Here is a 23,501-nt window from a genome sequence, read left to right on the forward strand (position 1 = left end):
GGCAGGGCAGGGGGTCCACATAGGCACAGTAGTTATCACAAAAATCTGGACATCAAAAAAAAAATGGGAACAAGGTTTAAAGGTGCTAATTGATGTTTTTTGTGCTGATTCTATATATTTAACAGGATAACCTAGTCCTCTAGCGTCTTTGAACCAAGAGCTTGGGACAACCGATGAGTGGAGTGTAGGAGGTTAATATGTGCCTCAACGTCCCAGCTACCCCTTCCTGCAGCATATAGGGTGTGTGAGTTTTGATTGGTGCATAACTTTGTGAACAGAGCTTAATTTCAGCAGCTACCAAGTGCATCACGCTAAAGAAAGATGTAACTGTTGCCCACATTTTTCCAAGCAAGAGGGAAGTTTTTCTGGAGAACTGCTGCCTCCAACTGTCCATTTCCTGGGCAGCCAGGTAAGGGATGGGCATTTGCTAACCTGGAGTATTGCACAGATTGCAACATGAGGGAACAGGGTCTGTAGCAGGAAGGAACATCATTCTGCAAAATTTTTTGCGTGTTTACTGTTTTGCAGTTCAGGTTAGTGAGAGGTGCTCAGCTAATACAGGATTCAGTCACAAATACCTTTTCTTTCTAGTAAGCACCAGCACGAAGGAACAGTCTCACTTGCTTTACTCAGATAACTCGTGTGAGTGAGTGCTCACCTGCATTAGCTCTCTGTGCCACAGTAACCAGAATAACTGGTGCTGTAGGTCATGCACACTGTGTAGTCCTCAGGCTCATTCTCAGACTCCAAGGTCTGTAACTGAATTATCACAAAAAGTAACAACAGTTCAACATAAAAGAAACTGACAAGCTATAGTGTACACACAACTGTATTCCTCTTGTCCTGCTTTATGAATAACATCAAAGAATGTTAGAATAGCAAAATATTTGGAAATCCAGGGTCAAATCCCAAACTCCACAAATCATCTCACTGTGAAACAGGACCTAAGTTTGTCTGTAACGTGCTAGATATGCTGATTAGTTGCCATATAGTATCTAAAAAAGTGATGCATTCGGTCCATATGATTTCTTTTTGCCTTTTAAACTTAGTAGAAAATAGATTTGATATTTTATTATATTAATTTTTTGCTTTCTTTTTCCTTGATCCCTTATGCAGTTCATCAATGTTTGGTTGCAAACACTGGAGGAGACTTGCCATACAGATCAAAATAAAGTTTGCCTTGAACTTATGAAAGCCCTCACACTGGAACTTTTTCTAGGCTCTTGAACTGCACTGCGGTATTTGTGCTTGAGCTGGGTGTCACTTGACTCCTCAGGTAAGTCCACTGGAATGAATAGAATACTTCAGGAGTAAGTGGCTCTCTGAAAAGCTTAAAGGAAGCAGAAGTGGCCCTCAGCCCCATCTTATTTGATCAGCGGACTCTTTGGATAAGATTAATTTACCATATAAAATTTGGAAAAAACAGAATCCTGAAAAGGAAAATTTGAAAGACTTTTCTGTCATAAATGACCAGTAATGCATAGATCATGTCATCACAGTGTTGTGACTAACACCACTGTGAGACACATTTTGCAGGTTTTTGCTGTAACCAAAGGTAAAGACTGTTCAATCTTCTGTTTATAAAAACATTAGTTGTTATAGGCAGTATATTGAATCTGCTTTTTTCAGTCAAGTCAGTGAATTAATCTATATTTATTTCTGCATGTTCTTACTATACCTCTACTTTACTTGGGTTCTGACTGTTTATCTGTATGGTATCTGAACCCCGGGCTTTGGATCAACAATTGTTGCTGCTGGAGTCTCTGATGGAGTATGGTAGCTAACTAATATTAAAAGTGTATATGCCTGCTTAGATTTACAGTCAATATATAACCTTTTCCTTCCCACTCATCTATATTGCACCAGAGAGAGATTGCTAAAGAAGGTGAAGGCTGCCGTTACATTTCTTTACATTGCAGCAATAGCTTGTGCAGTTCCAGTAGGTCTTTCTCACAGATCTTCCTTTTTGTAAGGACTGGAGACTTTAGCGATCCTTCACGTTGATGAATTATGCGAATGATGAGTTGATGTGTTTAACTCACTGATATGAATTTAACTCACTAATGAATTATATGAATAATGTGATTTATTTTCTCTGATAGTAGCAGAGGCTTTTTAACTTACTGTTTACTGTTCTAAAGGGTTCACTTCTGCCAAAAGTCCTTCTGTTGTAAGAAGAAATTATTTCTGTAAGCTCCAGTGCTTTGCAGCAAAATGAACTGGCTTTTCTGTCGTTCTGGTAATCTCTCCTTTTCTTTAAATAACCTGAAACAGCCATTAATTCCCCTCATCCTTTTTTTTTTTTTTTCCCTCTCCCCACAGATACATCAAACTGAAACAGAAAATGACAGCATCAATGGAGAATGTGAGGCAAGCTCTGCTCCTTTTTACCCTTCTCCTAATTCTCTTGCGTGCTTTATTTCCTACTTCGCAGAAGCCAAAAAGTCTTTCCTCCTTCTGCTTCTAAAAGAGATTTTCTGGATAAAAGTGCACATTTTGTTTTGGTTCTCAACCTCTCTGTTATTTGAAGGTGGATTCTCCTATTTCTCAGGCTGTTTAAGCATCAGAAGAAGCACAGTCCCTGTGGTGTAGAAAATTTAATTGAATTGTTACTCTCGGTCATTTTTAATTTCAGGAATTAATTACTCCTTTCTGACCTGATAGGTTGCTCAGCCCAACTTGAAGGCAAGAATCATAATTGACAAATCCATGTGCTTACAGTCCTCAGAAGAGTTGGGAGTGGCAAAACAGATATAGTTTTGAAAGAACGTGACACATCCTGTCAGCAGGACAAGGTAAGCCCATCAGCAGATTTGTCATCTTTGACAATATCTACCGTCCATCTAGCCCTGGTTAGGCTTAACTGTTATGAGTATTGCAGTGCTGGGGCAAGCACTTTTTTTTTCATTTGTTGAAGGCCCAGCACATCTTTGGCACGACCAATCTATGGCATAGTAAATGCTTGAGCTGAACAAATAATTGATCTCTGTGTGTGAGATCAAATGCTTCAATAGTGTGCTGAGGTTCTGCTGCTGTCTCCTAGGGAATACATCTCAGCACTGTACTGAAAAACTAACAGCTAAAAATGATTTCAGCATTAGTTTCATTAAAATAATTGAGTTTTGTTATTAATTCAGCTGAAGGAAATACAAAATTTCAAGCGCAGAGGCACGTATGTTCAGAAGGACTCTTCTACTCATGCCAAATAGAGCAAATGATGAAGCTAAGGTGAAGCAATTCTGGGATGCCGGTTCTAATATGGCAAAACATAGAGTTGGGGGTCTGCAAGACAGAGGGAGACAGAGAAAACTGACTTCCTGTCTGACCATGGGGAGTTACTAGGTTTCATTGCTAAAAATGGTCTTTATTTGGAGTATGTTCGTTTTGGGGTGCCTAAATATGGCCAATTTGTAGGGGTTCTTTCTGTCCCCCCTCCCAAACCTGCCCCCTAGAGGTGCTGAACACCTAAAGCTTGCAGTTAAAAGCTTGAGGTTTTTAAGTGGACCTAGTTGAAAATCTGACTGACACTAATCATTGTTTACCAGAACTACTAACCAGGCAGCAGGGAAAGGCTTTTTGTGTGCAAGTGTTAAAGGTACTGTGCAATTCATGGTCTATGTTGGAGCTGGTGACACTTCAGAGGAGAGAAACAGATGCTGTACAGATGCAGTCTATTTCATCCTAAAATAGACATCTAAAATAGATCAAATGATTTGTGCCGTTAAAGCTGCTTGTTGTCTCTTACTGTAAAGGAAGTCTAATCATAGACGTCTAAAAGTAGGTTAATGATCCTATCCTGATACTGTAAGGAGACAAAGGAAAATGGCTATTCTTTTTGATAAAATGTATGGCTGTACCTTTAGGGGACCCTGTATACCTGTAGTTCAGGACTCCAGGACTGAGGTTAGTTCCTGTGATTTGTTTATTCCTGTTTCTTTGTCAGTGAGGAGAAATACACAAGTTTTAAAGAACAAGTGTAAGTCAAACTTGCACATGACTCCTCACTACAGAACAAGGATGGTGACTTCCATCTGCTGTATCACACCGTTTGTGTCTTACCAGTTATCTAGGGAGAAGTGTTAAATATCGATATCATTTTTTAAAAGTCTAAAATGTTACCATTAGCCACTGCACTTTTCTGTCATATTAATACTGTTAAGTGCTGGTAATATTTACTCAGACTTTAAAGAACAAGAAAAATGCTTAATGCATTTGCTTAGCTTCTTTCCAGGTGCATAGGAGACAAAAAAAAAAAAAAAAAAAAGGGGGGGGGGGGGGGAAACAAGCTGCTTCTCCCCTTCTGTATCCACAACTGCTAGTTGCGGTTTATCCACCTGCAATTATCACCAGTTGTGTGTCTCACCAGCTTCCAGTCCTTCGTTTATTTAGAAACACTGTACCTTGGAAGAACCTGCGCACTGCAATTGCACCGCTCACTGATGCACCATGCAGTGGGAGATACAGCAACTACTTTTGCAAGGTGGTGGTGTTCCCTTGGAGGAGTTTAGTTGTTGATTTAATGGGAACAGGACTGGGCCCATGCAAACCATCTAGTGACAGAAAAAAACAGCTAACTTACAGGATTTGGTACCCCTTTTAAAGAAGCGGAGCAATGCAGTATGGATTTGGTGCTGGTTAATTTGCAGGGCTAATGTACATTCTAGAAAAACTAGTATTTTAAAGACAATGGTTTTCCTGTTTGTTCCAAATTTAAGCAACATTGCATTTTAGCACCTGTCACTAGTAAGTAGCTGGCAAATGGATTTAGATCTGCATATAAGCCATGAGCTGGCAGTGCTTGAAAAAAGGAGGATTCATGCATTGAGTCCTGATCTGATTCTGATTTTTCTTTCTCCAGTTCTCTAGTCTTCTGGGTTTTGGTGCTGCTCTCAAAACTGATAGTTGTAATCAGAAGAAAAGTGCACTAACAAGATAAATATTAAGACATTGTCTTTGATACTGTGCACTGAAAAAAGCAATGGAACCGTGCTTTTGGGGGGGAAAATATGAATTTCTTTAGTTTTTGATCCTGAGAGTTCTGAATTGGAGAACAGCTTTCATATGCCTCCACCCCTCACCTTCTCCTTTGCTTCTGTCTTCATTTTGACTTCTCTAATCTCTCCTGCTCTCTGCACACGTATTGTTTCTCCATCCTCACAAACACCATGTAGTCCACTGTAGTCCAAACAAAAAGCTGTGTGTTTCTGCATCTTTGTACCAGTCCTGCAAATCATCTTCCGATTCAGCCACCTCCTCCTTTGTAGTGTGAGTATGCCATCTTTAGCTTGACCACTTGTCTCCCTTTCCCCCTTACCCTGTTACTTCTGATGTGTGCCATCTCAAAGGACAGAGCAACTAGTGGCAATAGGAAGCAAGGACAGGCGATGATTTTCATACAGGTACATGATGGAGCTCTGTATTATTTTTCAAATCTGTGAATTTTAACCATGTCCAAGCAAATAATTACTTTTTCTATCACAGGAGCATTCATTCAGTGGATAACTTACTCTTAATGCTATTTATGAAATATACTGCCTCCATACATAAAATAAAGTCATGGATAATGTGGAATTAGCGAGTTGACTCAAGAGGAGAGCAAAGCTTAGTTAAATTACTGCATCATAAATGCCTACAGCATTATTCTTTTGGAGATGGTTTTCAAAGCTTGCCTATGAATTGTGCTTGATGTTTAATTAAAACAGATTTTTATCTGTTTTACAGATAAAAATTGTTCTACAGTTTTTCTTATTGTAGGTTGTGCTTTCCAAAGGAACTTACGCAGATGTGCAAATTACATTTAAAATCTGGTCAGACATTTTGAGAATTTAGGTAGGGACTGACACCTCATTGCAATAGGCAGGTGAGGCATGTCTGCATTTATTTGCAATAGCATGGCACATCTGCGATCAACAAGCGGGCATGGGTGGGGTTGAGGGTGCAGTTTGAGTGTCTAAGTCTGAAAATACAGTGCTGAAAAAGGTAATGGAAAACCTTACCGGGAAACTTTCTACAGAAGGAAAAAGACAGCCGCAATTGATGGACTTCTTAACTATTTCAAAGAAGTTTTGAATGATTCATTTAAAAAAAGTTCTGTGTAGTTAAAAAAAGAAAAAACTTTTCTTTACTCTTTCTGAATTTTTAATAACCCCCTCACAGGAGGGTTATTTAAGTAGAATTTATTTATTCAGTGTATTCAAACCATTCTTTCACATATGTTAAGTAACTGTTCATGTATCCCTACAGACAAAGGAAAAGTAGTTACACGTGTACTTAAATGAAAATCTTCATACTGGGGTCAAGATAACAAAGGTGATGAGAGGGAGAGCAGCAGAGATGGGTTGAAGTGCAGAAGGAAACAGCGACAGTGTAAAAGTGAGCAAGAGCTTGTGCCAGTATGCATGTGTGCCTGGCATAACCAGTAACATGGTTTTCCTTCAACTAGCAACAAGTTTACAGATCTAATAAAAGCAAATTTTAGCTGCTTTTTGGCAATAGTACCAAGGGCCTTGAAAATATTTGGCAGAGCAGCAAATGAAAATCACTTACAATGGCCATAAGCTCAATGAAATCCATGAAAATATTTCCAATCCACTTCAGTGGATTTGGGTTCAGGACTCAAAATAGATGTTGGGTTGACTTCAACAGTCAGGACAGGTTTGTTTCTGATTATGACAAAGCACAGCCACAAGAATATTTTGGACATCTCACTAATTTTAGAAGGCTGTATTAGTCACTTGCTGGTTTTTGCCACTAGAGGTCAGTCAGAAAAATTAACAAGTTCCCTCACGTTGTGTACTGTTACGTAAAAATGAAAGGAGAAGACTCAAGGGCTGGGAATGCTGTGATTTCAGTAGTTTTGGACTGGGTTCCAAAATCCTGGTATACGTTGAATTGTCATGTCAGCAGTGCAGGTGATAAAGGTGACAAGTGACCCGCAGAGAAGCCAGGAAAGGTGAGAGCAGAAGGACTTTGCAAAGTGAGTGGCAGCTCTCGGGAGGAGGAGTGGAAGCAAGAGAGGAAGCCGAGGGGTGCCGGGCATGTCGTGCTGCAAGGAGAAAGAACACGGGGGCTAAGAGAAGGAGACTTCCCGCAGGACTTGTCCATCTCACAGCTCTGTAAGCTGTTAAAATAATCATAAGTATTACTGGGTTTAATTGCGTGTTATAAAGTTGTAACGTGCCGGCTGGGCTGTCCTGTCTGTTCTGACAGAAGCTGCTTCGGTGGTGGAGGCCGCTGGCGTGGGATGGCCACATCGTCTCGCAACGCGCTGTCCCGCGGCGCTGCGTGATCCCGGGTGCCCTGCGGTCTGAAACCTTCGTGCGCGGGCGGAAAGGTGGCCTGGTGACGGCTGCAGCGGAGTGGTCTCGGAGGGGACATCTCAGCTGTGCGCGGGGCAGGCGAGCCCACCGGTGGCGAGGGCGGCAGCCAATCGAGTGGGAGCGGCGAGGGCGGCAGCCAATGGGGCAGCAGAAGCAGCAGCCAATGAGGCCCCCGCCGCGAGAGCGGCAGCCAGTTGGAGAGCAGGAGGCGGCGGTGCAGTTCTACTGTGTTGCAGACCGTCCTAGAAAGGTTTTGGTGGGAAAGACCTTGGTCTTTCAACTCAGGACTACTAGGGCCCACTCTAGTGCACGGGGAACCAGGCACCGGAGTCCTGACTATAGTTTAAAATTCCAGTGCATAGAAAACGCATGTTTTTTAGACCCCAAAGAGGACGGTGCCCACCATGCTGAGGGTGTCAAACCTCAGCGTGATGAGATGATGCGTGCCCTTTCGTTGCAACCCTTCTCTTCCCGACTGAAAACCAGATGGATTTTGACTGCTACTCAAAGGGAGAGGAATCCATGCGAGTTTTATACATATAAAGACTTGGAAAATGGCCTCCAACTGATGTCATCCTGCGTAGGAGTGCAAAAGTGGGCCAGTAAAAATAGCCCATCTCTAAGCAGCAGTTCTCTTTCCTGGAACCTCATCTATCTAAATCGTATTTCTGCTCAAAGGTTTATCTCCTTGTGTAAGTAGCTCTATGTTGTGGGTGCTCACCAATGTTTTACTCTTGGCTTTGGATCCGAGCAGAATCCGGGCAGCGTGTGCTGTTCGGTCACCTGGTCTTCTGCATGCTCCGGGCAGTCTGGGGTATCTTCTGCATCTTCTGCAGCCCTTTACCTCAACATCAAGCAAACTGGAGATGACCACTGCTGCATGGTCTGGTACAACTGTAGTCCCACCTGAAAGTATCTGAGACTAACTGGTTGTGTTATAAAAAGGATAGGTACATGCAGTATTTTCAGACAGGCAAAACTCAGTGTTTATCCCTTTCTCAAACAGCAACATTTTGACAAAGACAACATCAGGTCTTTGGAGGCTGAGTTAAATGCAGCTTCAATTTTTTAAAAAATGTAATTGTTTAAGACAACTAAAAAAGGTTTTTAACATGAACTCATATCTGGCAAAGGACAGGGGTATAATTTTGTCTCAGCTTGAGAGGAAAATACATCCCACAGTATTTACAGCAATAGATAAGAAGAAGAGGGAAAACAACTGCCAAAGATGCACTTTTGACAGAAGATGGCTTAATCGAGTGCTTGTTGAACCCTAGGGGAGCTGTTCCGCTCACTGCAGCGGGCTTTAGGGAGACCAGTGGAGTAGCAAGGAAAGGCATGAGTGCCACCCCAGGTGGAGGTAGGAGGGCAGAGGAAGGAAGAGAAAAAGGGAAAAAGCAGAAGATAGCAAGGAAAAAATGAGGTAGAATGAAGGCAATGAATGGATGGATCAAAGAGTGGGAACAGGATGGATATGGAAAGATACAAAAATAAGGGTTCAATGCATTGTATGTAAGAGACCAGAATTAAAGAAAATATGTGTAATGATAAGAGGGGAGGCAGCAAGAACAGATATGAGCAGGCAATACTGTTCATCAGCAGAATGCATCTAACTCATTTGTGGTGTGCTCTATATCAGCATACCCAATGTTTGTTAGTGACTGATCCCCTTGTGGCCTCTGTTAGGTAGGTAAATATTGTCACCCCGCTATTATTAATAGGGGAAAAAAGCATAAGATTTTGAAGAATGAAACTAAGTCAACAAATGCGTGCGACAGCAGCATGACTTCAAGGGTCTTGTGTTCCAAGTGGCTTTACAGAGTCTTTGTGTTGCAGCAAGGGGGATGCTTTATGGAAGTGGTTGTCCTTAAGGACTCATCCCCTCGGAGCATGGAGGCCAGAGACACTGCTAAAATCCAAGTAATTCCAGAGGGTTTTCTGATTTCCAGGTTCTGCTCAGGCTACACGGGTGTGAAAGAGTAGAAAGATGACTCCTCTTTGGAGTCGGTTGCTTGTTCCGACGCATTTCCTCTAGTGAGGTATGTTGAACCCCGAGAGGTATGTTGCCTGCACCTTCATGCTCCTTGGCGTTTCCAGCTGATCTTGCGCTCCTGTTTGCAGCTGTGTTCCTGCATTAAGGGGATGTTGTGAGTGCTACAAGTTTACATGGACTCAAGGAAGACTCCAAGGTTGCAGAAGAACTCACTTAGCATTGAGAGAGCGACTTACAGAAACTTGAGTAAAAGTAAACTTGAGGATTAAGCTGTGACTCTCTTAGCTGCAGTTTATTTTTATTTGCCTTGGGTTTTGCAGCGTGACGTTGTAGCAGTGCGAGCGCTTCGGGTGCGGGGCACAAGCTGGGCTTGAAGGGCTTTCCCTTGGCACTGCCGCTGGCCTGACAAAGAGCTTCCACAGCTCTTTCCCTGGCACAGGCCCTGGCATCCCTCGGGCCACGACACCACAGCTGCAGTGTGAAGGCCTCTTTCTTCTGCGCAGGGAAACAAAAATACCTTCTTCTGGCAGGAGGGGTAAGTGCAAACAGACGTCAAAGAGCAGGAATGCTCAGTGCATGCTGCTGAAATCATTTACACTTTTTTCCCCCGATGAAACACACGTAGTCACCTTCCTCTTCCGCTCTCCGCTTGTGAATGAAGCGTAATGAAACAGTGGTCGGCAGCTCAGGCTGGGGTATTTACGTTGGGCCTGCTGCAGGATTTCCCCTCGGGGTATGACAATATTCGTCACCTGCAACTTGGCCCTGGGGAGAAGAGCGAGGCTATCTCAGGGGAGCGTGCAGAAAGGCTCTCTTTTAGAAGAAAAACTTGCAGAATGGTGACGTGTTGCTGGCATGGCGGATTTAGCAATGGCCAAATAAAGGCAAGGAAGTCATGTTCCTTGAGGGCAGGGACGGAGGGAGTGACTTTGCTCCTCGCATTGCCCTTGTCATCAGGGAGGGAAAGGACCAGCGCGTATGGCACGTGTGTGCTGATGCTGTTAGACATTATGTACATGGAGATGTGCAGTAGTCCTTTATCAATGTGTGTACCTGTATGTATATGCACATGTACCTGCACACGCACGTGTTTGCAAATCCGTGTTTTTCAGGTATGTGGAGCTGGTCTTCAGTTAATCACCTTAGAGAATAACTTTCCTTGAAAACACATCCCCAGCTCAAGTGCCTGCTCAGATGGCCTAAACAAAATCAAGGGCAAGTGGGCACTGTTGGGGAGAAGGATATGTGCGTGCTCTGAGTGTGTGTATGTGTGTGTTTATACATGTATATACATTATATATAACTTGTACACTAAAACATACAGAAGTCCATGTTAGTGTATATATGAAAAGCGGGCATGCACATCTGCATATGTCTATAGATCCATATTCACGCCCATACACATGTGCATATGTTGATGCTTGTGTTTTCCAGAGCAGAGGTTTCGCCCTTTGGAAAGCACTTGGAAGAAGCTCCGGGGGTGGCGAGATGTAGCGTGATTCCCTGCCGCGTCGTGCGATTGGTGCGTGTATCCGCGTTCCCCTACTTGTTTAGGATTTTCTTGCTCTCTCTGCACGCGTGTGTGTGCATGCGTGCGCACAAAAATAGGTATGTCCTCATTCTGCAGCACCGAGTTTTGTGTCCCTGCCCGGAGGCGCACAGGAGCTGAGTCCCAGCCAGGGTCGCGTCCTGTCCTCCGCCCCACGCTTGGGGCAGCCCCCCAGGTGTCTCGCATCTTTTGGGCTGAAATCCCGTTCCCTTCGGTGACTGTCCCGGGAGATTTGGTCCGTTCTGCTGCCGGCAAACCCCAGTCGGTGCCCGACGCGGCACCCTCCGTCGCCAGGTTTAGGGAACGGAGCGATAGCAGCCGTAGTAGCGAGCAAACGGAGCCCGCGCTCGTGGGCGCGTGCGAGCGCTTGCCTACGGTTCTGGGGGCGAACGTGAGCTGAGGGCCTGTCTGACTTGGCGATACAGGTTAAGAGGAAGCAGTCCCCAGCCTGGCTGCGACCCGGCTCCGGCCTCGGCGTGGGTGACGCTGTAATTGTTTACGTGCGTAGAAGTGGGAGGTATGTGAATGGAATAAATTTAGCAGTCCAAATAGAGAGCTAGCAGAATCCCTCATTAAATGTGAACCTGTCTAGTCATTTTGGAACCACAAGGAGCTTTTTTTAGGGAAAACACGCCGGCAGAGGCTAGCGGAAGTGTGGGAGGCCGGGTTCCCGGCGCCGCCTCCGCACATGGCAGTGCTTCCTGCCTGTGCCATTGGCTGCCCGCGGCCCGGGCCCCAGCGAGGCAGCGGTTAAATGCTTGCCCGCCGGCCCCGGGCACACAACCCGAGGAACCCAGCACAGGGGTCAGCTGGCCCCCAGCACCGAGCGCCTGAGGCAAAGCCGGCTTCAGCTACGCTTCGAGGTAAGGAGTTTGGTTTCCTTGGATTATTTCTGGGTTTGAATTCTTTGTGATTTATGGAAGGGAGTAGGGGAGGCGCTTGTAAATCAAGATTTCAATATTGCTTCCTAAGGCAAAAAATCAGCAGTTCAGCGCTCTACTCCTTTTTTGAAGAATTTTGCAATGAGTTTCAGGTATCTGGTAACATGTGGAGCAGTTAACTTGTCACAGGGAGCATAGAGCCTGCCAGGGTGACAGATACCACCTTCTGCAAACTGCAGAAGTTAGGATGTTTTTTCACTTCTTGCGGCAGTAGCTGCTGGAATTTCTGAATTTTGGCATGCAGTCGTCGTCACTTCTGTCCCACAGCGTTGTTTGCTGTGACATTGAACTGATGCAGCTGGAGTTAGGGCTCTGCACATGCTTATCTTCCTCTGCTGTTTTGCTTTCAGGCCGTGGGATGCTTTGTGGTGCTTCGGGTGGGAGATGCGATTCTATAGCCCAGGATCTTGTGGTGCCGCATGTTCGAGGCACCAGCTCTAATTCCTGCTGCTGAGCTCAGCTGCGTTGCAGATGACACCGCTGTGGGCATGGCAAATTCTGAGGAGTGTCTCTAGTCCCCCACAAAGTTTTAAAAAAGTCTGTAAGAGCATTTTCAAGTATTTCAAACTCCTAATCAAAGGAAGGTTAATGCCTAAGAGATCCTGGGAGCCAAGTTAATGACATGAGGGGAAATCCTCAACTGCTCTGAAGATACCTCAGGTTGGGCACTGAGTGCTGAGATAGCCAAGGTTATGTCAGTTAGGAAAGCTTTGCTGTGTGCTTTAGGTGCCATGATGCTTTGCGAGGTTGAATTGTACCCAAGGGCCCGTGTAAATACTTTGCTCTAACATATCCACTTCATTGCAGCTCTGGGGACTATAATTGACATGAAGACTGTTTTCTTGATAATCTTCCTCTGGGCTTCAGCCAACGCTCACCCTGTAAGTACTTGTTACAGAAATATTCAACCCCAGCCCTCAGCATTTTAACATAATTGAGGCACCCTGTACAAATTCTGTTCATTCATAGGATGTTTCTTTAATTTGTTCAGGTGCCCAACCACATGTCTGCTCATCCCAGGAGCTCTGTGGAGTGGGAGGTAAGCCGATTACCTGCAGTTTTTCATCTGGAAATAGCCTGTAAAGCAATCTGTGTCATCCACGGTGAATCATACTCAGAAGAGTCACTTAAGTGAAGAGCTGCTGCTTCTGTGGGTCTTTGAGCTGTACCCATTTATCCAGAATCTTTTGCAATTAGAATGGTTTCAGCTAATTTTATAAGCATGCATAGACCTCTGTCCCACCAATAGAGAAGTTTATTGCCAGCCGATAAACATGTGCCCAGAGCTGTGTGCCATCCAGTAACCTGTTCCCCGATGAGCCGTACTTATGCTGAGCCTGCTTGAGCATGAAGCTCTGCCAGTTTGACTAAATCATCCTCCTTTACTGCCGGAATAGAGAGCACTTCCTTGCAGTCATGGCAGCATAAGGCACAGAGCAATTCAGCTGCTTCTGGGGATTTGAAGTATTAGAGCCTTCATGCTGGTATTTCTTCCTGCTGCAGGGCTAGATGGGACCTTTCTGGTCCTGAACAGGAGGAAGTCCAGTCTCCTCCTGTATAGCCTCAATTAATCTCACACATTGCACTGTATTGGTCCTAAGTAATGGAACTTCTGTGCTCCAAGCCACCATATTTAGGGCTCTTCCAAGTTCAAAATCTTCTTATGCTTTTACATATCTCTACATTTAAGTGACATTTAAGATTCTAGTCCTAAATAATACTTGGCCATAGTTAAGAGTGATTGTTCTTTTTTAATGAATTTATTCATCTGAGGGTAATAAAAACATTCTTTAATTTTATCAAACAAGGTTTGTTTCTGTAGAAAACCCTTATAGAACTCTTTCAAAGTGCGTGTGCCAGAAGTCAAAAATGCATCTGTACCTGTATCTTTTTAACCTAGCAAAGGCTGCAAAATAAAATTGGTTGCTTTTTTTTAGTGATTTCTTTTCTTGCATCATCAAAAACAGCAGAAGTGTCAAGTCGTGTGCAATTAAAAAGGTCTTTGGTGCTTACGTGACTTAGGAGCCGTATGTTGTCTTACAGTAGAATTAGTAAATGTGCACTAACATTTAGTTAATCAAAAATACTTTATAATGTTTTGCATGCAGGACACAGCAAGCAAAGAAGATATGAATGAGCTGGCTGGCTTGGATCATGGAGATAACAGAAGCCCTCATGCCAGTAGAGAAAGGGGAGAGGTGGACATTGTGTGGGACTCTGGTGATCAGGATCCTGCAGATGGAAATGATGTTGATGAAGAGATCACCGAGCACAATGGTGGTGCTGAGAGAATCAGAATTAGGGAGGCTCAGCATAAGAACTGGGTTGATCACGAGGACACCAGTGACCTGGATGAAGTAGAAGACCAACATGAAAATAGCCTTGGCCAACACCTGGATGAGAAGCATTTCCTGGTGAGTGTCCTAAGCTCTTCTGTATTGAGACCATGTGCTTGAAAAATGAAACTCTTATTCTGCCAGTTAAATGTCTTCAGCAGTAAATGTGCAATTCCATTACAGATTCAGCACAGACCATTCATTTTAAGACAGTATTTTCTTACTAGATCAGATGCTGTTTTCAGCTAAGGACTATGAGAGAGGAAAAAAGATTTTGCTTGCTTACATTAATATTAAGCCTTACTTACCAAACCCAGTGGAATGATTTGCGGTAAATACCCACAGTGAGATTTAACTCATCATAAATACAAAAGTGTTCAAATCTGACCCTTAATCTCATCTCACTTCTGTGAATGGAGTTCTTGAACTGAAAACTTGAACTGGACTTTGGATTGAAAGTGAGGATTTTGCTAATTATACAGCACTTCAAAAATAATGGAACTCCTGACCTGCTTTAAGCTGATTTGTGGAAACCGCAGTCCTCTATTCGTATGTAATGTAGCTGATCAGATCAGTGAGCTTTTAGGGAATGTATTTCATGAATCAAAAGGAGTAATGTGACCGTAATCATTCTGTTTGATGGTAGTTTTGTCTGTCAGACTTGCATCTTAATGGACCCTAGGCCAAATTATTTCCAAAGCTGTTTCCTCAGTGCTGCACGTTTTTCTGGAATGGTACTGGCACAAGTCAGAATAATGCTTAGCCTGCAGAATGAAGAATATTGATAGTGCCTGTGAAATACAAACCTTTGCAGTAATTTTGGTTTGTCACATCTATAGGAGGAGGATATGCACGATGCTGATAATGGCGACAACAGAGCGCGCTATGGCACTGAAAGCCATGGGGCTGAAAACTACAATGTTGGAGGCAACGGACTTCTCTACAGACCCACTGGATTCTTCCCCAGGCGGGACTACAGGGACAGAAGTGACTTGGTAGATGAGGAGGATGACAGTGGAGATGATACTTTTGATGAGAACAACGAGGGAGAGCAGGAGGAAGGCCCTACTTACACCGTTCACCCTAATGAAGCAGATGAACACGACACGTTTGGTGACAACGGCCAAAAGGGTGACCGCAGGGATACTGTTATGAGCAGAAAACAACATGACAGCAGCAGTAGCAGCAGCAGCAGTGAAAGCAGAAGCCTAGATCACAGGGAGTACAAAAACTACATTGCCAGCAGGTATGGCCAAACCTACAGAAGGGGAGGTGACAGTGACAGCAGCAGCCAGGAGAGGTATGATTTTGACAATGAAGAAATGCAGGGTGATGACCCATCCATCTTTGATGGTTTCGGCAGCAACTCCAAAGGACTCCGCACTGCCTTTCGTTCCAAAGAGAGCAGCCAGGAAAGCAGCTGGGAGGCAGGCAAGGCTGTGCTGAAGGTCAATGATCTGTCAGAGGAAGAGTCCCGCAGCGAAGAGCTCCCTGATGGGCCCGACGACTCAGAAGAGGATGACAGCCTGCAACATGACGACAGCAAGTCTGTGGAAGCAGGCGATGCTGACTCCAGAGAAGACAGCCAGTCTGCAGAAGATAAAAGTGAGTCTGAAGAGCATGTTACCAGTCACTCAAAGGAAAACAGTGCTGACGAATCTAGAGAAGATGTGGACAGCAAATCCAGGGAGGAACTTGCCAGCCAGTCAGATGAAGAAAGTAGAGAATCACAGGAAGAAAACTCCAAAGAAGCGCTCAGCAAATCAAATGAACGCAGTGATAGCAAGTCTGAAGAGGGACAGGAAGACGGAGAGTTGGCTGAGGACAACAGCAAGCCATCTGGGTTTGACAGTGAATCCACAGAAGATGAGGGGGATCGGAGCGAATCCAGAGAGAAGAGTAAATCCACTGAGGACAGCTTGGAGTCAGAAGAGGACAGGAGTGACTCTGTCCCCGATGAGGATGCACCGTCTCGCAGCAAGTCAGCTGAAAGCCAAAGCGTGTCGCATGAGGATGACAGCAGTGAAGAGGGCCCCACCACTGATTCCCGCGAGAGTGAAGACGTGCCGGATGAGGACAGCTCGTCTGTGGAGAGCCGTAACAGTGACTCCAAAGAGGAGGAACACAGTCACTCTACAGAAGAGGACAGTCACTCGAGGGAGGATGCCACAAACGAGTCCGACAGCCATGGAGGTGACAGCTTACCGAGGAGCCTGGAGGGCGAGAACCGGAAACGAAGGCTACGTGTCTATCACAACAAACACGTTGGCGATTACGATGACAATGACTGCCAGGATGGGTATTAAAGCACAGCCTACAAACGCATCTATCCTGGACTTCCTTCTGGAGGGAGGAGGAGTATTTTAATTTATTTCCTATGTAGACAACCGAGGTTGAATTCTTCCGGAGAATATGCTGTGGATAAAACGGACGAGGGTTTGTGGGGGCTGATCGTTTCAACTGGAGCTTGCTGAATGTGAAGTGAAATGAAAGGTGGCACTTAACACATGAAAATGCTAAAACTAGAAGAAAATGGTTTATGGTGTCACACTGAATTAATACACACCAGGAACAAAAGCAGAATAGCTGATTAGGTGCAAACGAGATCAAACCTTAGTGAGGGTGAAGATGGCATGCTAGGGGGTTGGTTCTGCCTCCATCTCTGCCATCATTTCTGGGAGCGTTGCCAAGAGCTGTGCTTGGATACGCTGGAGACAACGGTTCCCTACGGTCACTACAGTCACTACTTGTATTTACCACTTTTTTAAAATCCTTTGTCTAGATCCCAAACGGAACTTTAAAATTAACTCCGTGTACTGCACATAAAAAGAAAAGCTATAGCCAATATATGCACGCTGCATGTTGGCTTAGCATGTGTTACACATTGTATGAAGTACCACTTCAGTATAAGATGTATGTAATATTTTGTAATAAATGTACAGAAAACATTATATTGTATCCTTTTGCATTGATGCCACTTGTATTTCAAAGCTAAAATTAAATGATCCTGTTTATTTCCTTAATATTAAAAACATCAGACTAAATAGTCACGATTGAAGAAGTTGTTATTCTGTCCTGGCAGATTCGAGCGCTGTGATTTGGGGCTCCAGCTTCCATGAGCAGGAAATAAATCCAAGCCTCTTTCCAGGTGGAGCGCTGACTGTTTGCCCATCTGGAAACGTCCCGCGCTGCCTTTGAAAGCCAGGCCTCCGCGGAGACGGCTGGCCTGCTGGTCAGCGCCTCCGCGCCGGGGGAGCCGCGGGGCGGTGGGGAGCCCCGCTGCCGCTCATCACCAGCTCACGTCAAAAACACGCACGGAGCCACGGCTGCCCCGAGCAGCCGGTTTCCACCTCCCCCTCCCATTTCCCCTGCCCCAGGCGTGGGCTGGGGGCAGCAAACAGGCCCCAGGCAGCGTGGGGAAAGGCTTCAGGGATGTCTAGGGGCAGGAAAGCTTGTCTAGGGGCAGGAAAGCTTGTCGAGAGGCGTTCACTGCGGCACTGGGATCCCAGTCGCCCCCGAGGAGGGGACCCGGGTGCCCGCAGCACAGGCAATGCAGGCGGGTGAGCGGGGCGTGAGGGTGGCGGAACACACAGACATCACGGTATTTGGGCTCTGTTGTTGCTGTTGTTTTTAAAGAAGCCCCATTTAAACCCTTATTTGTTCATCTTTATGTGACCAAATACACAGAATAAACGTATTTATGTAACTCAAGGAACAGCAAGGCCTTTGCTCAGCTGCACGTTTTTGCAACGGGGAACTGAAGCTCCTTCGTGGATGTTCTGGAGCAGGTAGGTGCTGACTGGTGCATGGGTGTTTTTGGTCTCTTCGGGGGCAGTGGTGTAATTGCTGGGCGTTGCAATGCAGCTACCAATTAAAGCTACAAATTAAAGAACCAGAAGAGAAGCTGAACAATTTTTTACTACTTCTAACAAAACTACAGTTAATTTGTAGACAGCAAGCGCCCCATCCACCACTGCAAAAGCTCTGAGCCGAACCGCTCCTGGTTTTAGGGGAATTTGCTTTTTGCTCCAGTCCGGAGCAAGCTTTCGGTGTTTGTCGGCTCCGAAACGAGCGCTTCCCGGAAGGGGGCTGGCGGCTCCTGCCGAGACATCGTGCCGCGGCAGAGACAGCGAGCGCACGCTTGGTTGCAGCCCAGTACGCGAAAAGCGCCGGGTGAATGCTGTCGCTCCGGCTGAAAACGAACCTTTCCGCTCCGTTGCCTGCGCGGCGGTTTCGGCCGCTGTGCTGTGAGCTCCCGCGCGTCCAGCAAGCGGAGCTGCTGCTCAGGGCAGCCGCGACCTTGTTTCTGAAGCCGGCTCTTGCGGGGCGCCCGGTGGGAGGGGGCTCCTGGAGGCGTTTCTAGGTTGCGTCTCGGCCCGACGGGGCGGGCAGAGGTTGAGGTTCCCTTTGCCCGGCGGGTTAGGGAGGAAGGAAGAACGCGCGTGTCAACGCGGGAGCCTTTCCCGTCCGTTTGCGTTACGCGTTACTGCGCGGGCGCAGCCTGGAGTCGGACGTGGTGATTTAGCAGGGATTTAAGGAGCTGGAGCCATGCTGCCACCCTCCTCCCCGGGGCCTGAGCACTTTCTCTTGACCGCCACCTTTCTTTGGCGAAAAACGAGGATATGAGCGGGATGAGCGGTTTGATTCGAGGTTTTCTCCTTTTCGTCCGTGCTGGGAAACGGCTGCCGGCGAAACACGCGGTGAGGCCGAGGGAGTCCAGCTTGCGCGCATTTGTCCTTCCCGCCGAGGGGGAGCAAACCCGGAGGCACAAACCCAGTGATAAATCACAACGAAAGAAACCTCTGAGTCATGGGAAAGCAATCGCAGAGCTTAGTAAAACCCCCTAATGTTATAAGCATTTCAAAAAAAAAAAAAAAAAAAAAAAAAGAAGTTCTTCCAGCACTCGTAAACACGAAGCTGAGAAGACGCGCTTTTTTATTTTAGCAGTAGGGACCGGGTTTCTGCGAGCTAGAGCAGAGTCTAAAACTGCGTGGAGACAAAACCAGCCCTCTCCCATTGGAAACCCAATGCAGTTTGAGCTGCAAGGCAAAAGTTAGGTTCGTTATAGTCAGAATACTTTTGCAAGCTGCTGCTGCTGCTGCTTCTTTTTTTTTTTTTTTTTTTTTTTCTTTTTTCCCCAATGATAAGACGATGACTTGGAGTTTTAAGTGCTCACTGCATACTTAGGCATAAAGTGCCTGATAACCCATTTTCCGGAGTGCTTTCGCTACGGGGCTATCCGTGCTCTGCTGTTTTGCAAAACGTGCGAGTAAAGTCGATTTCCGCTATCTGGTTTCCTGCCTGCCCACCTCCCCCGGGGTGGGGTGGGGGCACCCAAACCCGGCAGGTTAACTGGCGTGGGTATTTGTAGCGGACCTCCATACCGAAGAGGCGCGCTCGTAGCTCGTGGTGGGGAAGGGCCGGGGCCTGCACGAGAAAGCACGGTCGCAAGGAGCCCGCCCCCGGCTTTGTTTTCCTTACTTATTTTTGGAGCTGAGGTTTCTTTCCAGAGTAGCTGCGGGGCGTGGAAATAGGGCGGCAGGAGGCGGAGGGAGCCCCGGGGGCTGTCGCAGCGCCCGTGCGGCCGGGGCTGCCTCTCTTCTCGCTTACCGCCCTGTAAAAATAATAATTAAAGCGGAACGGGGCGACCGGGTCGGCGCGTGCCGAAAAGGGACACGCTGACCGTCAGGTCTTCGCAAGCTCAGGCGATTAAAACCAAACCGTACCCTGCGGCTGCCCCCAGCCACGCTGGTGGTTCTGGGCGCAAAACCTCCCCTTTCTAGTGCCGACAGCCCGTTTTAACCGCTTGGCGGGACCCGGCACGCGCGGCGCGGGGGGCCGGGGCGCGGGGTGCAGGGGGGTCTCGCCCGGGGACACGCGGTTCCTCCAAGCGCCCAAAGGTGCCCGGCGCCGGCAGGGCCTGGGTGCCGCTGCCCCCGGTCGCCTTCACAGGCCAGACGCTATATTTAGGTCCGGCCGCGCCAGTGCTTTTTAGGGACCTTGGGCGCAACGGGGCGTTTTTAGCGCGAGGTTGCTTTTTTTAAAGCCCGGAGCGGCGGCAGCCCTTTAATTAGGTTAAAAAAGCAGCTCCCGGCAGCCCCCTCCGCCGCCCGGCTTCAATCACACGCGAAGCTAAACCTCCCGCAGCGCCTGCCGCTTTCCCGCCCGGGGAAGCCCACGGCGAAGCCGCACGGCAAGGGCCCCCCGGCCAGCTCCGTAATATTCACAAACGGGCCGGGGCAGCTCCGGGACGGCGAACAGGCGCTTTCCGCACACGCCGCCGCCGCCGGGTGCCGGCCCGCTGGCTCCCTGCCCGCCGCGGGCCCCGCGGCCTCTCGCCGGCCGGGGCCTCCACGGAGGCGGCACCGTCACCTCGGTGGCCCGAGCTACATCCCACGTCGCCTCAGAGTGTCCAGACGTATAATATAGGCAACTATATTTTACCTTGAAGGTCCCCGTGCCCCTGCAGCTTGGGTGGCCGGAAGGGTATTTTTTGCACGAGAGACATTTGCTGGGATTTTTTTTTTTTATAGCTTTTTTTGTTGTTGTTGTTGTTAATGTCTCTGTCTAAATGACAGTGGAATTGGGCCGCAAGGGGTTGGGCTTTTTTTTTATTTATTTATTTTATTGAAAAATGCTGACAGAATTTCCCAAAAAGGGAGCTAGAAAAATCCCTTAAACCAGATTTCCCAATATTTATTTTAATTTAAATCCAGAACTTTTATTATACATTTCAGCCTCCCAAACCATTCATCTTCGGCCAGACCTTCAATTAAGTGGAATGGCGCAAACCTCTTGGCAGCGGGGCCGCGCTTTATGTTTGCATACTAAATCCGTGCCCGGAGAAGCGTCGAAGTTTGGGGGTTTTCTGGCTGCCGTCACACCGGGCACGGTGGCGATTGGCTGCCGGCGGGGGGGGGGAAATAGGGTTTATATGCCAGGAGGGGTGGCAGCGAGCGAGCAGAGGCCGGAGTAAATCTGTGCCCGCTCACTCCCGCCGCCGCCTTTTGGGACTCCCGGCGGGTTTCCTCTTCCCAGGGCGCTTTGATCCCCGGGGGGACCCGGGCTGCAGCCATGCGGGCGGCGCTGCTGCTCGCCTGCCTCCTGGGCGCCGCGTGCGCTTTCTCGGTGAGTGCCGCCGTGCCGGGGTCCCCAGCGCGCCGGGGAGCCCCCCGCACTCAGCACCCGCCTTCCCCGCAGGTCAAGAGCTGGCTGCGGCGGGCCAAGTCGGACGACTCGGAGGAAAACGCGGTAGGAGCTCGCCCGCCCCGGCGTCGCTCCGGCCGGCGCGGCGCCGGCTGCCCTTCCGTTTATTTCTTTTTTTTTTTTCTTTTTTTTTTTTTTTTAAGTTCTGTCCTCAAAACCAAAACTGATGAGTTTATTATTATCGTTGTTGTCGTCGTTGTTGTTGTTTTCCTCTTCCCCCCGCCTCTGGTTCCCCCGGCAGGTTTTGAAGAGCCGGCACGGGTACCACCTGTACAGGTACACCTACGCTTACCCCCCGCAGAGGAGGTCCCGGGTAAGCGCCGGCCCGTGCAGGGGGACGGGATGGGGACGGGATGGGGTCGGGATGGGGACGGGATGGTGGCCGCTGCCCTCCCCACGCCGGTGGCAAAGCGGGGGCCAGGCCCCGGCGAGGAGGGTGCACGTGTGCTGGGGGGGGGGAGCCTGGCCGAGGCGGCCGGGCCGGGCCGGGGCTTTGGCGAGGGGGGGAAAAACCACGGTGCCTCGGCACGGCCTCTCCGCAGGGCAGCGACTCCTCGGAGGAAGCAGGCGACGGCTCGGAGGGGGAGGAGGAGGAGGGCGAGCGCCAGGGCGTAAGTACTCGGGCGGCCGAGAAGGACGAGCGCAAAAGCCAAAAGCGGGGGCGCCCGGTGCTCTTCAGCCTCCGCCTGCCGACTGCCCGCAGGCTCCCGCTCCGCGTTTCAGACCCTGTTACCCCTTTCCCTTTCTTCTTTTTTTCCTTTCTTCTTCTTTTTTCTCCTCTTTTCTTTTTGCTTCTTTCTTTCTTTCTTTCTCTTTTCTCTTCTTTCTTCATTTTTTTCTTTCTTCATTTTTTCTCATTTTTTCTTCATTTTTTTTCTTTTCCCTTTCTTTCCTTCTTTCTTTTTTCTTTCTTTTTCTTTCTTTCCTTTTCTTTCTCTCTTTGCTTCTTTTATTTCCTTCTCCTTTCCTCCTCCTTTTTGCTCCTCTTTCTTCCTCCTCCTCCTTTCCTCCTTCCCGTTTCCTCCTCCTCCTTTCTTCCTTCTTTCCTCCTCCTTCCTTCTTTCTCCTCCTTCCCTCCCTCTCTTTTCCCCTTTCTCCTTCGGGAGGCGAACGGCAGCGGCGGGCTCTCGGGGTCTCGCTCCCCGGCGCCTCGGGAAGGAGCGGGCCCGCGTAAATCACCGCTCCGGGGAGGCTCTAACGCCCACAGCGGCAGCCGCGCTCGGGGGGCTGCGGGGGGCCCGGGGGGGCGGCAAAGCGGCGCCGAGCTCGGCCCCGTCCCCCCGCGCGGGGCGGCCGGGGGGCTCCCGCCGCGCGCCCCTCACGCCGGCTCGTCTGCCGCCGGGCGCCGCAGGGCTGCGGGGGGCCGCCGGCGGCCGGCGCGGGCCGGGGCTCCGACGCTGAGGACAGCGATGAGGAGGAGGAGGAGGAGGAGGTAGAGGGGGACGGGCAGGGCGGCAACGGCACGAGCCCCGACGCCGCCACCACCGCCGGAGGAGACGGGGCTTCGGGCAACGGCACCGCCGCCGCCGAGCGAGGCAACCACGGCGCCGCTGAGGAGGAGGAGGAGGAGGAAGATGAGGAGGAAGAGGAGGAGGAGGAGGAGGGGGAAGAAAGCGAAGCGACGACCGCCGCCAGCACGGCCACGGCCGCCAGCACCGCGGGCGACGAGGGCCTTCAGGGCACGACGGCCTTCACAGCAGCCGCGGGCTACGGGGACGCCACCACGGCGCCCGGGGACCGGTGGGAGTACGAGGTGACGGGCGGCGACGGCCGCGGCGAGGGGGACGCCCGCGGGGACAGCTACCGGGCCTACGAGGACGAGTACGGCTACTACAAGGGGCACGGCTACGACGTTTACGGCCAGGATTACTACTACAGCCAGTGACCGGGGAGCCCGCGGCCGGCCCGCCGCCGCCGCCGAGCTGCCCGTCCCCGCGTCTCCCCCGTCCGCGTGTCCCCGTCCGCGTGTCCCCGTCCCCGGCTCCGACCCGCCGGGCTTCGCGCCGATGCAGAAATAAAGCAGCCGAGCTGAACGCGTGGCGTGCGTGGCCGGGCCCGGCTTCGCCCTCGCCGGGAGCCCCCCGGGGGGAAGGGGCCGGGCGGGGGGCAGCGGCGGAGGATGCGGACGTGGGGGCCGCGCCGCCGCCCACGTGTGCG

General features: G+C 48.8%; 2 protein-coding genes across 3 annotated transcripts; both read left to right on the forward strand.

Annotated features, from left to right (window-relative positions):
• The first annotated feature begins 1,260 nt into the window (after positions 1–1,260).
• On the forward strand, positions 1,261–17,142 carry DMP1 (dentin matrix acidic phosphoprotein 1). Of its 2 annotated transcripts, none has more exons than XM_062575089.1 (8): positions 1,261–1,276; positions 2,665–2,795; positions 10,747–10,834; positions 11,472–11,724; positions 12,610–12,683; positions 12,794–12,841; positions 13,911–14,216; positions 14,978–17,142. In XM_062575089.1, exons 4-8 carry the CDS (start codon positions 11,616–11,618, stop codon positions 16,442–16,444), a joined length of 2,004 nt encoding a protein of 667 aa, XP_062431073.1. In that variant the 5' UTR covers positions 1,261–1,276; positions 2,665–2,795; positions 10,747–10,834; positions 11,472–11,615; the 3' UTR covers positions 16,445–17,142. The 2 variants fall into 2 exon arrangements, with proteins under 2 accessions (XP_062431073.1, XP_062431072.1); XM_062575088.1 differs by having other exon boundaries at positions 11,485–11,724.
• Positions 17,143–21,185: 4,043 nt separating this feature from the next.
• Positions 21,186–23,381, forward strand: IBSP (integrin binding sialoprotein). Its single transcript, XM_062574976.1, has 6 exons — positions 21,186–21,266; positions 21,339–21,389; positions 21,586–21,657; positions 21,887–21,941; positions 22,536–22,593; positions 22,752–23,381. Exons 1-6 carry the CDS (start codon positions 21,213–21,215, stop codon positions 23,227–23,229), a joined length of 768 nt encoding a protein of 255 aa, XP_062430960.1. The 5' UTR covers positions 21,186–21,212; the 3' UTR covers positions 23,230–23,381.
• Positions 23,382–23,501: the final 120 nt, after the last annotated feature.

Source organism: Rhea pennata, chromosome 4, assembly GCF_028389875.1.
Source record: "Rhea pennata isolate bPtePen1 chromosome 4, bPtePen1.pri, whole genome shotgun sequence".
Classification (NCBI taxonomy): Eukaryota; Metazoa; Chordata; class Aves; order Rheiformes; family Rheidae; genus Rhea; species Rhea pennata.

What these genes read in the sequence shown, in the direction of transcription:
- DMP1 (XM_062575089.1), top strand. Translation starts at nt 11,616, where the DNA reads ATGCTTGCCCGCCGGCCCCGGGCACACAACCCGAGGAACCCAGCACAG. An exon ending in GGCTTCAGCTACGCTTCGAG is followed by an intron (nt 11,725 to 12,609) that starts GTAAGGAGTTTG and finishes ACTTCATTGCAG; the next exon opens with CTCTGGGGACTATAATTGAC. An exon ending in TGGATGAGAAGCATTTCCTG is followed by an intron (nt 14,217 to 14,977) that starts GTGAGTGTCCTA and finishes TCACATCTATAG; the next exon opens with GAGGAGGATATGCACGATGC.
- IBSP (XM_062574976.1), top strand. Translation starts at nt 21,213, where the DNA reads ATGCGGGCGGCGCTGCTGCTCGCCTGCCTCCTGGGCGCCGCGTGCGCT. An exon ending in ACGACTCGGAGGAAAACGCG is followed by an intron (nt 21,390 to 21,585) that starts GTAGGAGCTCGC and finishes TTCCCCCGGCAG; the next exon opens with GTTTTGAAGAGCCGGCACGG. An exon ending in GGAGGGGGAGGAGGAGGAGG is followed by an intron (nt 21,942 to 22,535) that starts GCGAGCGCCAGG and finishes CGCTCCGGGGAG; the next exon opens with GCTCTAACGCCCACAGCGGC.